The sequence below is a fragment of the Tenebrio molitor genome, chromosome 9, assembly GCF_963966145.1.
Source record: "Tenebrio molitor chromosome 9, icTenMoli1.1, whole genome shotgun sequence".
Lineage (NCBI taxonomy): Eukaryota > Metazoa > Arthropoda > Insecta > Coleoptera > Tenebrionidae > Tenebrio > Tenebrio molitor.
The window spans coordinates 13,151,168-13,167,485 of record NC_091054.1 but is presented as its reverse complement, the minus strand read 5'-3'; the positions used below and the strand labels follow the sequence as shown (position 1 = coordinate 13,167,485).

At 39.3% G+C, this 16,318-nt stretch overlaps 1 protein-coding gene across 3 annotated transcripts in view; it reads right to left on the bottom strand.

Moving 5' to 3' along the window:
• gus (gustavus) overlaps positions 1-16,318 on the bottom strand; it is a 96,400-nt gene that overhangs the window by 32,644 nt on the left and 47,438 nt on the right. For 2 of the 3 annotated variants that reach the window (XM_069059540.1, XM_069059539.1), the window contains exon 2: positions 15,713-15,767. Coding sequence is in view for 1 of the 3 variants with exons in the window: in XM_069059537.1 (XP_068915638.1) it covers positions 3,613-3,833 (221 nt within the window). In the remaining 2 variants the exon portion in view is untranslated. Of the gene's footprint in view, positions 1-3,612; positions 3,859-15,712; positions 15,768-16,318 lie in introns of those variants that run through there. The other variant, XM_069059537.1, reaches the window with a different exon arrangement.

Genomic DNA, 16,318 nt, shown 5'->3' with positions numbered 1-16,318 from the left:
CTAATCTGGGACGGTTCCGGATTTTTCCCAAAACTTCGATCAATCAGGACCTTCAAAGCCGCATTTCCATTTTTACGCGATTTTTCAAAAATTCTCACTGTTCCTTGTGAATTATCACCAACGATAACCGACAAGAAAAAAATGCACCTCCCGGATTATCTACGGAAAGCAATTTAATCAGCGATGCGATTTTCCTCCCAGCAATTTAATCATTTCGCTACTTAATATCAATAAAATTTTGTTCCCGTTCCGCGTAATTGGAAAAGTGGCTACCTCTTCGTGTTGATTAAATAAAATACGATGTTTCTTGGATTCTTCCTCTTCGACCCTCTCCCATCTTACAAAAGTCGCTCACAATATTTAATTTTCAAATACGAACGCAAAACATACTTTTTACTTCTTTATTACCTTATCCGTATCGCCACAGTTTTTCCAATTTAGATCCTTTTACATTTACTTTTTCAAATGACGAAAAATGGAGTAAATATTTACTTTTCCATGTTTGCAGGGTACAAACCCCGGAACCGTGCCGCTCGAGGAAACGCGAGTGACAGCACAGCAGTATGACATTAAAGTGGTGCAACGCCTGCCGCTAGGGATCGTGACGCTTAACCACAATCCCGGATTGAGGCAAACTCCGGACGAAATTCACCACAGAGACCGAGCTCCGTCCAAAAATCCAAGTTCACGACGTACCAAACGGGAGGCGAGACCAAGAGAGAGTGAAATATTCGCATTTTCCGGTTGGAAAACGTCTCCGTGACAGTTGCCGGTGCTCCGGAAAAATTTCGTCCCGCTTCAGAGTTATAATAAGCCGGCACCGTTGCCAAATTTATTCAAAACGAGCGTCAGCTGTGAATATTTGGCGATTTTCACGGTATTTACAGCTCTGCAGGGCCGCAATAAAGCCTCGAGTGTAACGTCTGGAGCGACCATTCCTCTTCTCCGCGATAACGACGCAAGCAGAAAAAAGTGTCAAAGAGCCGCGACCATCTCCGTCCAGATAACCATCTGTCACATCGAAGTCTCGCAAAGAAAAGCAAAGCAAAAAAAAAATTGCTTGCCACTCGGCACTATTTTATCTCTTCGGTGCGTGCGTGACCTCACCAACTGGCCTTAACATCGGTTTGATAATCGCATGCCGCAGATGTCATCGTCGCCGTGCGTAAACAAAGGACGGAGCAAAGTCGTCCTTGTCGGCTGTCATTCGCCTTCGCGATGCATCCCGATGTGTGTCACCGGTTGGCCGCTCGCCTCGCGATATGTGCCGCTCGTGTCGGCCACCGTGCCGTACTAAGTGTGTCTGCGTGTCTGGGGGCCCCGCACACGAAAAAGACACAAAGAAAAAAATACGGGGAGAAAAAAAACCGAGATACCGTCGGGACTGAAAACATACCTCGCTCGCCTTGTGGCTCTTTCTTTCCTTTTGGAATACCTACTCCTGAAACCGTCGCGGTTTCAGGCGTTTCCGGCGAGACCATCCACACGACACAGAGAACGACCACGAACAATCGGTTTTAATTCCGAATATTGTTCATTGTTTGGAGGACGGCTCTGGAAAACAATTGTTAAAGCGTGCATGGTCCCCTCGTCCCGCACTCCAATCGTTCATTCCGCATATGGGAAAATTGATCGCGAACCGACGGGGCCCGGAGGTTGTAGCACGGGGGCGGCAACGCTTTGCGAAAAAATCAAACCTGCACTCGCGTGAAATCCGAGAGCGGAAGGCGGCGGCGGTAAACCACGCAACTTCAAGTGGACACGGATCGGGCTTTCAGCCGGCTCGATTCCGACGTTTTCAGTTTGGCTCGATTGGGAACATGAGCCACGCTGTCGGTACCGAAGTGACGTGTTTGTTTTGGGTGTCCGATTTTACTAGACGAGAAACAAAATTCCAACACCTGTTCCCCTCGGCGCTGACGAAACCCCTGCCGCCTTCCCCTTTTGGACGTCAATTTCGAACTTTTCACAATGGAAGCCATTAAATTTTAGTGCCCATCCGCCCGGGAAGAGGGTCCGTTATTTAGATCAACTCTTCTAAATCACCGACAGCGTCGTAGGGACCGAAATAGATCGCGTTCCCATCAAAGACGATCATCTTGCTATCGAAAAATCCGAAAATGTTGCGTTACTCATCTGATCCGTAAATAGGGAAAAGTGGGAAAACATGATTCATGAAACCGACTACGCACACGAAATAATCCAATTTGTTGGCGAAGAAAACTGGTGTCTTTCACCGATTTTCCAATTCCGACTTGTCCCGTTAAATTCCGTGAAATACACCGCAGACCAGAAAATTTACGACCGAACCGCAGCGGTTTTGCAATGGGTTATCAAGAGGAGCCTCTTTGGTACCCGCATGATTATGTATTTCTTTTTTCAGTCGTGAACGAACCACAGGCTCAACATGTTCGCAGAATCTTATCATTCGTGATAGTCCGAACGTGACGTTTCAGGTATTTCCCACCGAAAATCACTGACGCAGATTCTAGACAATAAGATAATTACGTGTTCGAGGAGATCTTTTACCTTGAGCGTCGAGAAATGTCCTTCGAAAGAAATCGAAACACAAAAGCTCCCATCACGTCAAAATTTTTTTGAAAGTGTATATAATTTCCGTTGATTCTACAGGTTTCAAAATTTGCAAAACAAAATATTCTGCACAATGATTTGCATACAAGACAACGAAAAGTAGTGACCAAGGTCAGTCTATACTGTCGTAACAACATTGACCAAATTGCATTCGTAATGTAGAGGGGGCCATCGACAGAACAAACCGAATGGCATAATTATGAATCGGAAAAATGTACAAATTATCGTCATCGATATGATAGAAACGTTGACCAAAACGAGATTTGTAAATAAATAAAATAGGAATCCGAAATTATCAATGATTGAAGAGATTCTTGCAAGTTTTTCCAAAAAAAAAAAACCAAAACATCACTGGAACTCTAAACTATGTGAGAATACATATTTTCTGAGTTGGAGGCGACCTTATGGATTTCAAACCGACATGGCACACATTTTTTCTCTGGAATTTTTGAAAATTTTTGTTTACATTGTTTCCAGTCCCGACACAGTTTCTCCATCAAATTCATCACTTTCGGGCCAAAGAACCGACGAATCTTTTCCGGTAGCAGGCAAAAGTGTCCCAAAAATCCAGGTGTTTTCTCCGATTATGTAACTTTGTATTGAGCACACAAAAAGCACCATCCCGAATGCAACCTCAGGGGCCGATTCCCATAAAAACTCCTCCGGTTCCCATTCATCTCTTGTTTACTCTAAAATATGTGAAAGTCGCGACCCTGGGAAGCCGAGATCTACAAAAGAACTCTGATCTCTTTTGTTACTTCTTTTTTGACATTGTCTACCCAACGGTCCCATCCCTGCAGCACGGAACCCGCGCCCCGCAATAATAGACGTGGGTGTCGACCAGCGAGTCCAAAGAAAAAAAAAGGAAAAAACCACCACCCCCCGACAAATCCGGACGATTAATTTCGGCCTCTCACGCACCGGAACCGCCCGGATCCGGAAAAATATGAGGGGCCCACCGGAGCCGGATCGATTGTCGAAAATTTGCGGGCGTCGCGACGCCTGACCCGTCATAAATACCTTGTTTCCATATTAAGAGGGTGTGATGATGGCTGAAAAATAGCGACACTATTCCAAAATCCGACATACGGAGTCACAGATTGGGCTTGTCCAATTGTCAAAAAACACTGATGGTTCCACACTAAACGTCCGAAAATTTTGTTGTTAACCTGAGCGCTGTGAACACTAACGACACGGTTATTAGGCAGCCAACAGAGTCCGAGCAGGGGAGAAGTTATCATGTCCGCTGCTCGCCAACACTAAACTCTAACCTTGGTGCGCCACAGTCGTCCGGAGCGGCGGAACGCGCCCATTGGTCCGGGGCGGGAGGCGCGGACGGCGCCCGCCAATCCGGGCCGGACTTTCGCCGCGGGAATTTACGAAATCGTGAGCGCCGGGCGCACCCCGCCGGAAAAAATCACCCGCGGCGGGTGCCGTCCAAAAACGAGTAAAGAAAAAAAACGCCAATTTGCAGAAACAAAACGAAGCGCAAAAATTCCACCAGCGAGGAGAGGTGCCAGTTTTGGGTACGGCGATTTAGAGAGTGGCCAAGTTCAAGGTCTACACCTTGGTAGAGGTTTTTAGTTTTGCGAGTAGGTGCGGGAGTCGAAAACCGAGTCCGCTCAGGAGGTTGGAAAAACGAAAATTCGATGACGATTTTGTCGGGACGATCGACCAGACACCGACTCAAATCGCCATTTTTACGGTGGAACAGATGGTGCCAGTGTGAACGGCACCGAAACAAAATACAATTAATAAAAATTTTATTGCACGTGTGTTCACGACAATTATCTACTATGCAAGCAGAAAATATCAACTTGTTATCTTTTTGGTTTCGCTATCGTAAATTAAACTAACAACCAATTGATACATTCGTTAATTAACCAAAAATTCGTATTGGATCAGTTGCAGCAAGCTGAGATTAGGTGGAAGTTGTTGAAATAAATATTTTCACAAATTCCATTCGATTAAATTTGAATTGAAAATTGAAATCGGAAAATGTCTTGCTTTCTAAACAAGATTAATGCCACAAGAAATCGAATTAAAAATACGCGTATATGCAACAAACAGCTGTTCATCTGGTTATCCATATTATTATTACAGAAAAAAGAGAATTACAACTTTTGCCAAAAATTTTGCAATATTTTCTAAATTTTGACAATTTTATGACTTTCTGCTGTATTTTCATTCATCTTAAAAAATCATACAAACATTGCTCCAACTGTTTTGGAATAGAAAAGCATAAAAGTCGTCACTATATACAGCGCTGAACATCTGCATCCAATCACATACTTAAAATTGTGTAGCAGAAGAAATACATTTTCAAAGACCTACTCAAAAATTCTTACATCTGAAATTTCAGTTGTACTGAAATAATTTCTTAAGAAACGTCCACAAACCTTTTCCCATATCGTTTTTTAATTTCACAATCTTTTCCAGCAATTCAAAAGTTTTTCAACATATCAGGTGTTGTTCATTTAACTTTATCCTCAAAGTTGGCGTTGAAGAATCGATTGTGAACGCACCACTCGCCAGTCTGCATAGTAAAAACACAAACAACGCAAAAAGTGAGGTTAGATTTAAGCTTGTTTGACACGATGCTAAATTTTGTAGAAAATTTGTTAGAAAATGAGAGAGACCCTCGATCAGGACCAATGAACGATCAGGATCATAGTCTGTCTTTGTCAGATCCTGATCGTTCATTGGTCCTCTCTCATTTACTACTAAATTTTCTCAAAAATTTAGTATCGTATCAAACAAGCTTTAAACATGATCTGTATCCGTGGTGCGTTCACAATCGACTCTTCAACGCCTACTTTAAAGATACATTTAAATGAACACCCGATATTTTCCTCAAAACATCTCTAAAAAAAATACAAAGGACAATTAATTAAATAAATAATTAAATTGCTGCCTTTTGTAAAATAAACCATCCAAATATGATTGTGATTTTTCTTCACTGTACGTTAATAGCCTTAGAAAATTAAATTCAACGTACATGTGAAACAGCTGCACCTGATTCTACCGAAGTTGTACAATGCCCGATTGTCAATAAAAACCCCGTGCGTTCCTTCGTTATTGTCGACCATCCTGTACACATTACGGTAATTTTTATCTAATTACCGCTGGAACTACCACAAGCACGCAAATATCGTTCCCGGTAAAACCTGGACGGATGTCAAAATGGGAAACTCGTTATGATAATTTTAAAGACCCAGAATCGCCACTTTATCTTAAACGACGCGAAATCACCGAACAAACTGTAACCTGGAAGTATCTCGACTCGATAAAATTCCAAGTTCGTGTGGTATTTGACCGGGATAATTATCGTTATCACGATAAGAATAAAAATTGTCGCTGACTGGTTGAAAGTTGCATTCGTACTGTTGAATAAAATGTCATCGTTTATTTTGATGGGGTCGCGTATGTTATTAGCCCGTCTGCAAAATGAAAAATAATCCTTGTGCAGTGGTTGGCGATAATAAAAACATAAAAAAAGATTTCCCCCTAGAATGAATAAAATATCAGGAGAGCGTGAAGAAAAAAAACCCGCCCCGTTTAAAGACGGCTCGATTTTTTATTCGCATCATAAAACATCGGAATTCGGACAAATTTAGCCGAAAACGTCAAGCCGCCACCGGAACTTTTGATCTGGACCGCCGCCCTCCCCCGGACGCTCGCCGTTCCCCTCCCTGAAAAATTTTCAGCCGGCCGAATTTGCGGTCGAGAGAAAAAGCGTCTCTGGATGACGACGGCGTCGCCCTCATCACAGACGTACGTTCGACGCCGACGCCGAGGGGGTAGTCGACGCTCGTTCCATCCTCCACAAGGGTAGAGACGCGCCAACGCCATTGGTGTACGCTGCCGTAATGACCAAAACCGATAGCGTACGGTATTGATCTGTTTCGTTGGGGGCGAAAATGGCACTTAAAAGTGCCGGGAAAAGGGGCGATTCTCGTCGGCCGCTGCGCGGTTATCCTTTTCAGGAGTCGAGGATTCCGGACGGGGTTCTCGACGACGAAATGCCTGGACGACTGCACAGTGTACTAGCCTTTGTGAATATGTGTCTCGACGAGTGTACTCGGGGAGAGATGATCGTAAAATGGTAGCGTGGACCTGGTGGTGTGGACGGAGGCCGTCTACGCCGTAGATGGGATGCAATCGACCAAAAACCCACCATAAATAAATGAATGCGGGATAAATAAAAAAAAAGACGACGATGTAATGGAAAAACGCTGTAAAATTGCAACACTGTTGTTTAACTACTTTTTCTGTGAAGCTCAAAATTTCATTGTTGCTTCGACACCTATTCTTTGCATCTTTATTATTCCTTACTTTAAGAAAAAAATGTCCTCTTTCAACTGGCTAGAATTAAAAATTCCAGCCTCTGTCTGGGATTATAGAGGGTGTATGTGAAATACGTGTGCTAATTTTAACCAGTGGAAGAACTCGCCAATTTATGAAACTTTTTCTCTATAACATTTTGCAAAATTCGCAAAAGTTTTACAAGATTTTTTGCCACCCACTTTTTACCAAACGAGTCGTTTTGTGTGATTAACTAGTCTGTATTTTTTTATAAGCATAAATTTTAATTTTAATTATTTAAGTTTTTCTAAGTATAACAATTGGAACTTTTTTGACAAGACTCTGTTTCTACAGCAACAGAAAATGTTCGCCCTTACCTATCATAGGCAGGTATAATTTTTTTTTTCACATTTTAAAATTTAAATCAATTGTGACGCTTTTTCGTAAAAAATTCAAATAGAAAAAAAAGTTTCATTTAACAAGCCCTGCGTGTTAATTAAAATTAACACACGCATTTTAGATACATTTGTATGCATTTCATTTGAAAAAAGTATAAATAAAATCTCCACCCTAAAAACGAAGATAAATATATTATTTTTCATGCAAACAGTATACAATTATGACAGAATGTAATTAATCCTGTAATGAAAGATTATTTTTAATTTATTTTTACACAAATTTAATTCTTTTATTTTCGGGTAGCAAAACTCAATTAACGTTTAATGGATTTTCATTATTAAATTATAATTAAAAAATTGATTGACAATTAAAATATTTATTTTTCAGAACGTTATACGTTTATGACCTCAACTTACAAAGTCACCAGTTTTGACCCCATCACGAATACAATTTTAAAATACATTTTTATCTTTAATAATAAAACAATCTTTATTTGTCTGGAGGGGTCTCCAAAATAGTACCGATTTAAAAAAATACAAATGTAATTCTTGTAATATGACGATATACAAGAGTGGATAACGTTATAAATTACTTTTGAGTATATTTTTATTTATTCTACACCAGTGGTACTGAACCTGTGGGTGCTGCTTCGAACTTTGAAGAACCACTATTCTCGACTGCTTTATCAATGTACTGTTTAACACGATTCTTCATTTTCTTGCTCAAGATTTAACGTTTTTTACCATTTAAATACAGTCTTTTGTAAATGACACCTGGATAACAAGATATCAGAAAATCTATTTTTCTTGAATTTATCGACTTATACTCCGTTTCTGAGTTCGATGCCGGTAAGTCGTAAAACCGGGGTTGTCATAAATCAGTAATAATCACCGCATACACGCAGATGCAAATTTTTTTGGTCGGCTCGCTCGGCTCACGGTAACAAATTGGCCATCCTGGTTCTGAAAACTGTGGGCGGGCGTAAGAGTGAGAAAACATTATGTTTGGAAGATGCCAGGTAAGGGATTGATTGGAATTGTTAACATTTTAATACCAGTAGAATGGCCTAGGCTCCTTATAATTAATTATTTTATTCATGAAATGTTTTGGACGCACCGGATTCTGTCAGCGCTTCGGTCGTTTTATAGCTTAGCGGCATAGGAGTAGCCAAAATAACACAAAAAAATATCGACCAGAAAATATCCACAACTTCCCAAAAATACACTTCAACAACTGGAATGAACAGACGGTGCGCTTAGCAAAACTAATAAAAAATCTATGCAAGTAAACATTTTTTGGGTGTGTAATTCACCGACAAGTAGAGTAGGTATTTGCCGACAAATTTGTGCCTAGAAGCACAAAACGGTTTTCCGCGGAACAAGTTCAGACTCTTGTTCATCAAGCTAACATTGGCAACTATCAAATTGCACATCATTCTCATTTTGCCTCTGACCATTTTTACAATTTCTTGTGATATTCTAATAAAATAACTCCTCACTTTTTACACAGTCGTACTTATGAAGAAGGTTGCTTTGAGTGCTACCTGTAAACCTGCTTTTGGCGACTTTGCTAGATTTTGAAAGAGGACTGACTGAACGAAATTAAACTGCAAGTAGCGTTAACATTTTTTTCATATACATACATACTTTTATTTCCACCTTTACAGGCATTTTTGGTAACTAAGTAAATTGGTAGTTACAAGCAGAGTCCTGTAATATTTAACAGACACGTAGAAGAGACCTCTAAAGACTTTACAAGGCTCATCAAAAAATAATAATTAATCCAAACTAATTAAATGATTTTTGAAAAAGTTTATTATAAACACAAACAAATTGAACTGTCAATTGTTGCAATTACATACGTTAATAATGCATTTTGACCCGTTTCGAAAGTCATTTTCATATCGCTCCTGGGATCGAATCAGTAGAGAACCGCACTTGCAACGTTGGTAATTCCGTGGTTATTTTCTTGCATTTCAAGAAAATCGCTTTGAAAGTTTTCATCGGACATTAAAGCCATTCTTTCTTTTCTTTCTTTTTGCAACAAATTTCACAAAACTTCTGACAGTTTTTTTGTTGTTTATCTCAACACCATGACGACGTAGATATAATTGCCCCACCGCCTTTCATTACAAAATTTTTATAAACATAAATAACAATTAAAAAACCAAATTTAAAGGCTGAAGGTGGAAATAAAAGTTTGTATGCAACTCGCGTAGCAATTAATCTTTACTGGGCTACTGGCTTATGGAGACTCGTTCCTTACGTCACTCGTCCCACAAGTGCCAGCGCGCCCGTAAAGATTAATTTACTAAGCGCCTCACATAATAACTATTACATCGGCAGTTTAACAATATATGTACAGACAATCCAATTAGTGATTAATGAAGAGTGGATTAAATAGTAAAATCGACATCAACAATGGATTAAATTAATTAAATTAATCGTGACCAGTACATTTAACAATATTTTTATCAATTAACAAATTAATCGAGCAACATCCAACACCATGTGGAAATCCTCTTACACTTCTCTCATTTTCTCTATCCTACTATGTGAACATCCAAAATACGATAATCTTAATTTACCCCATTCTAGAAACACATAACTGTTTGCCATTCTGCGTTTATTATGAGAATCTTGACCGATGCAACTCTGCAAGCTTCAGCTTTACTCCAGTTTCCCGAAATGCACAGAATACATCAAGATTCCTCGTCGGATGTGAGGCGTTGAAAGCGCAACTTGTCAAACTTTCTGTAATTACAAAGCTCCCAAGTAAGAACTCCGCTGCCAGCAACAAAGACCAACTATGAAAACACTGGAGGATGTAACGCTTGTCGGGTTGCACTTGCAACGTTTAATTATCCGCTTAGATCCGAGTGCGATTCTTTCGTCGACGTTTCGTCGAACACACCCTCGCCACTTCAGAGTTGCGAAAGTTCCTGGGGCCCGAGCCGTCCGCTTGCTTTTCCGAAGAGATCGCGTTAAATGTTTTATAATCGCTTTCAAAACGTTACCAAACACTTAATTCGCTCTCCTTATAAGATTCCGTGTAAAACAGAGAACTTCCAAACTGGAGTGAGAGTGAACCTTTGGGCGACCGATTCCGACAATCTAACGAACGGGTGAGAGTGAGAAAGTTACGAAACAGAAATGTGAACTTGCAATTATGCTAGTATTGCGATGGAGGAAAAACTCGTTACTATCACACGAAATTATTTGAACGGCGTCCAAGAGAAACACAACTGCCACATTATTTAAAAATCCGACCTTCGAGAGCCGCCATACGGCATTCATACAAAGACAATTACATAACTACAATTACACACACACACACACACACACATACACAGGGTCAGGCGCATTTAAATATTTTAAAATTATCGTCGTCCGTTAATGAAGGCAGATGTTTCAAAACCGTGACGCCTACGAACCGTTTCAAGTACATTTTAGAAGGTGCAATCGCTGAAACGCGCTTTTTGTTATTTCGAGAAGTTGGAAAATTTATTTGGACTCCACGGATGATTCCGGTATTGGGGAAAGAAAATAATAGCCATATTAGACGCCCGGGAAGTGCTAATTGCCCTTAATGTTCTGAACTTCAATTTCAAATACAGGAACAACGCAATCACAATAGACCTCGCAGAAAAACTCCTGAAGACATACCGGCAAATAAGGAAATAAGTTAAACAAGGCTGTTCAATTTCACCCACGCTTTATTTATTATTTGCATAGACGGATTTTTTAAATATGGAAGACAGAACAGACTCTGGCGTAACGGTAACTAAGTGCAACCTTATACGACAGAGACACCGTAATTACACAAGAACCACAACAGATGACCAGAACATAGAACAGGTAGTGCTTTTAAATATATATCTACTTAAAATATGATGCTTCTGCAAACGACATCAACAGTACATTCATCAAGAGCCGGTACATTTATGAAATAGTGAACGGATAATTCAAACAGAAACCAAGACAGATTACAAAAACAAAAAGTCAACAAACAATGCCAACTTCACTACTACAGTTTAGAAGTAAAACCAAAACGAAGAAGTGAAATAAAAACCCACGAAATCATTGTTTGCGAGCCAAGAAAAGATGTGTATCATGTAGTTACATAATCAAAGATGGAGCAAACATCTAGAATGACCGAATAGGAGCTCCATTGCCGAAAAATGAGAAAACATCATCAACCGCAAAACACGCTGACTTTCATGGAAATCGTAACTGTGGATTGATTTTGTGGCGTAAATTACTCTATTGTCTCCCCCATCAAATCCCAGGCACGTTCGATTAGGGACAAATCTGGAGACGGGCTATGGAAGGATGTCAACGTTAGCCCCTTCCAGGCAATGTGTCGTAGTCCTTGCCGCATGAGAGTCATTCTCATGCTGAAAATGGGGTTGTCCAAACCCTGAAGAAAAGAAGAACAACAGGGCTACAGCACATTGGTGATGTAAATTGTGGCGTTTACGTTGAACAAAGCGAAGACCAAAGAAGACCTCCTTGACATGTTACACCCGATACCATCACTCCCTGCGTAAGGACGATATGGCGTTGCACATAATATCCTGGACTTTTTCGTTCTCTACGCGTACGTCTCTTCATCGTGGACCCACATATAAAAATGGGAATTGTCACTGAATACCACTTGATGCCATTATTGCTATTATTAACTTGTTCGTTGCACCAATTTAGTCTGCGAGTGCGATGGATTGGGGTAAGAAGAAGACACAAAAAGGGACGGTAGATACGCAGTCCAAAGAGCTTATTTATTCGGCGACATACGAATGATATAGAGATTAGGATTCCTACATCTTCCCTCACTTCCAATAGTGCGTGTTGTGGATAATCTACCGCTTAGGACAAAAGTTCCAAGATGGCGTTCTTCCCAATGTGAAGTGCTACTTCGAGCTCCTGATCACGGCGACGATCATGAACCCTTTCTTGAGACCATCTGGACCAACATTCTAAAACCACTGGCACACGGTCAGCGATTGTTCAAATTGAAAGTGCGGCCTTAATTTTCTCGTTGACAAACACTAGCTATTTTATGAAACGTTTAGGAAACAAAATGTAACATTTTTGGATAGGTTTTACTAAAAATCATATCTTGTATCGATAATGTTATCGCTTCTAAAAGGGAATAAGTCAAAAAAATTTATGCAGGTAGTTTATTTTCTTTCAAACCGTAATAATTTGTTTCTTTTACTGAAATAAACATTTAGGAAAATTTTAATAAAACTGGTTCACAATGAAAGTCGCTGTATTTCAAAATTATCGAATGAAAAATTTAAAAAATCCAAATATCTAATTTTTACCTTTCTAAAATTGAGAATCCGAAATTTGATTGACAAATCTAAGTTTCTAAAGTTGTTTTAACTTCACACTACTTTAATTTGATATCAAAATTAATTAATTTTAGTTTAAATAGACATGATGTGATTTCAACCCTTTTGGTGAACCTAACTGCTCCGGTCATAAAATTGATGACACACCAGATTAGACAGGTACATATGATTTATGATTTCCCAATATTTTTCTAATTTCCGGATTAAATAACTTCAACCAAGACTTTTTGTAAATTTGAACTCCCATTTTCAACATTTTTATTTCAATATTCTCTATTTTCCCTCATATTCAAACAAACGAATACGAAAAGTTAAACAATTTTATTTCTCAACACGTTAACTAACCCAACACACCAACATGTCGGAATAATATTTCGATGAAACCAGCGTCATAAATTTTTATTCATAAAAATGATTTTTCTTTAACCAGTTAATCTTTTGAAAAAAGTTTTCCTTTTAACGAGTTCTTCAGTTCTGGAAATAAAAAGAAGTCACAGGAGACCATATCAGGTGAGTGTGGTGGGTGGGGGATGAGAGTGAGTTTTTATGAATTTCGCGTCGTTTTTTCCATTTTAATGCTTTACGTAACCACTTTAAAGTCCCCAATGTGCTGTTGGACTTGGTAATTCTTAGTGGCGATGAATAATCCTTGGAGAATCGAAAACTGTAATGATCATGCCTTTCATCATTTTGAAATTCTGTTTTCCTCAAAAGCTTCAAAACACGTAGTAGAACTTAGAGTACTTTATCCAAAGGGCTACTCTACAACTTTAGAAATCGCCGACGTAGAAGCTCGAATTCCAAAAACCGCATTAAGTAATAATAGTTATTTATTATACATCCAAGACGATAAAATCGTACGCTCGAGAAGATAATTAAATTTTATCGTCGTGTATAATATTCAATTTTTTTCTATAGCATTTGTATTTTATTATTAAAACATTTTTTTTAAATCATTACTAATCGTGTCAGGTTTTAAAATCTCATTAGTATGAGCATTGTTAGGGTAAGGTAAAAATAAATTACTTTTCTACCCTTGCTGTTAAAGTAGCACTTTATCTACCCTTACGATTAAAATGCTACTTGACCTTTTGATTTGAATAATAGATAAAAGCACATTTTAACATCTACTATAGAAAAAAGAAATTTTTGACAAACAATTAGCTTCACTAGATAAGTTTTGATCTCGATGCTATTTTATAAACGAAAACGAGTTACGCGAAGGTACTTTTTAAATTAATTTTTGAAATAATCACCCCGGGCAGGATCTGAGAAATAAAGTAGTTGTTGCAATATTGTAAAGCTAGTGTAAAGAGCACAGCTCGTCCCAATTTTTCCCTACTTTCATTCTGTCTGCGCATCAAACAAATGATCAAAGGCACTCCACCACAATTCCAAAATCGTTATTATACTTTTTATAATTTTTCTGGCGAAGTGATGAATCCTTGTTAACTTGAATTAAAGTGATGAACTCAAGTTTCATCTTCCCTAACGAATCCATACAAATGTTGGTTAACGATGTCTAAATTTGTCCCAGAAATCAGTTGTCAACAAGCTGATTTAGTGGTGATATTTTTGGTATCCATCGAGCAGCAAGCACCTTTTCTGGAAAACACTGTATCCAGAATCTAGAGTTGAAACGAAAAGTGCAGATTCGCGCAATCCTCACTCTTTTCTTTATAGGGTTCTTAGGGCGACAAGTCCTTTTACCATTTCTAACAAAATGTGATAAACTTCAATGAACAACTGACGCAGCTAATTATCAAAAACCAACAAAATTTCACGTGTTACTGTCGATAAAGAACTATTTGCTGGCAAATGGTTTTTTATTTCTGTATTTTATTGTGTCTAGTTTTCGCGCTGTAAAATACCCCTACGGTACTTTAATGTAAAGTCTAATAGAAATGTACGTTTTTCAAAATTGCGCTCCAACTAATCAGTCACTCGGCTCCGCCTCGAGCCTGAAACCTAGTTGCGCTGTAAAATACCCCAACCGTACTCTAATGTAAATATGTATAACTATTCTGATTTTGTATTTACACTATCTTATTTGATACTTATGATACTTTAACAAATTTGTTACCAATAATAAATTGGTTACCAAACACAACTAGACCACACAATTTTGAAAAACGTACAGTAGGGAATAGACAGATGGTAATGACCCCAACTATATTAAATTGATGATTCGACTAGATAAAAATGTAAATAGAATTTTTTTAAAAACTTCGATTTTTACTTTAATTCTGAGAGTTCTTAAGTGTTGAAAATTGAACGTCAAAATTTGAAAACTCTCCCGTCCAAACAACAGCTGGCGGCTATCTCACACCTCGAAATAATTTTCAATTCGCTCATTAATCCACCGACACGGTAATAAAACAGGAAAACATTCGGGTTTTCGTGTTGCACTTCGAAACCCCGAAGATAACGTTTCATACATTCGGATAAACTTCATAAATTTGCCCTCCCGAGCGGAATTAATTAAAAAACAAAACCCTCTCCACCCTATCGCTACCCGACATAGTAACAACCGCCCCTCTGCCGCCACCCCACCGCATCCGCACCCACCTCTACTCGCGCTGCAATTTTTCTCCCCACCCTTCGATTTTGATTTGTATGTAAACGTGATTCCGGCCGGATTATTACGGAGGTTTGCTGCTGTCGGGGTGCTCTTTGTTGCTCTCGGGGGTGGTTCGAGATCGGCGCGGACCGATTACGTCGAACACGTGCGCCCGAGGGTGGATGACGACCGAGCTGTTCGATCCGGTGGCCGTGAGCGACGTGTGAACCGGCCCTAACAACAAGATGCAAATGTCGCAGTGAAAAGTTTCGGGGCTGCCATAAATTTCATTAAACGTAATTAAAATGATGCAATCGGGGGGGAGAATGCGGGGTCGACGAACCCGTTTTTTAACCCAGCATAATGTGAATGTGTGTCATGGGGTGGCGACCCCCGCGCCCCAAATCGCGTGGCACCCCGCCAAATCGGTGGGGCCGGACGTAAACACGCTTTAATTCGGCTGATCTCGATTTATTAAAAACCGAAATTTCCAAACTCACCTAATAAATCCGAGGATTATACGTCAGGATTTTCGGATCCCTCATTTTCGTCGTCCTGCAACAGAAAAAAACACTGTTAGGCATGGCATTAATCAGTACGAGCTAATAGACAGAAGCGATATTTACGGATGACATGTGACGTGGATGAAATGCGAACGGCGGCGATAAACTCGAATTGGGTTTTTAATAAACTAGAAATTAAAATATACGACGTATCTGGATCAGGACTATAAATAATGTTCTCCCTGGAAGCGGTTCGTCACTTGAGAGCCAAATTTTGACAGGTCGCACTGCACATTTATAGAAACGGAAACAGAAAATTGTTCTCAGTTCCCAAAGAAGAACACCTCCTTGATCAAATTCTGCAGTAGCCATGAAAATCTATACAAATTCTCTTTGGCTCATTTTCGTCCGTTACTATAGACAATACAAACACAAATGTGTATACAGGCTCTCCCAGAACTGGCGGACCAAAATAATACGGTGAATTCATTATCTTCTGGGAATAATAGGAAAAATGTTCAAAAAAATCTATCTTAAATAGTGATTAGGAAAGAAGCAATTTAAACTGACCAATGTTGTTGTTGATGTTAAGTTACCTATTAA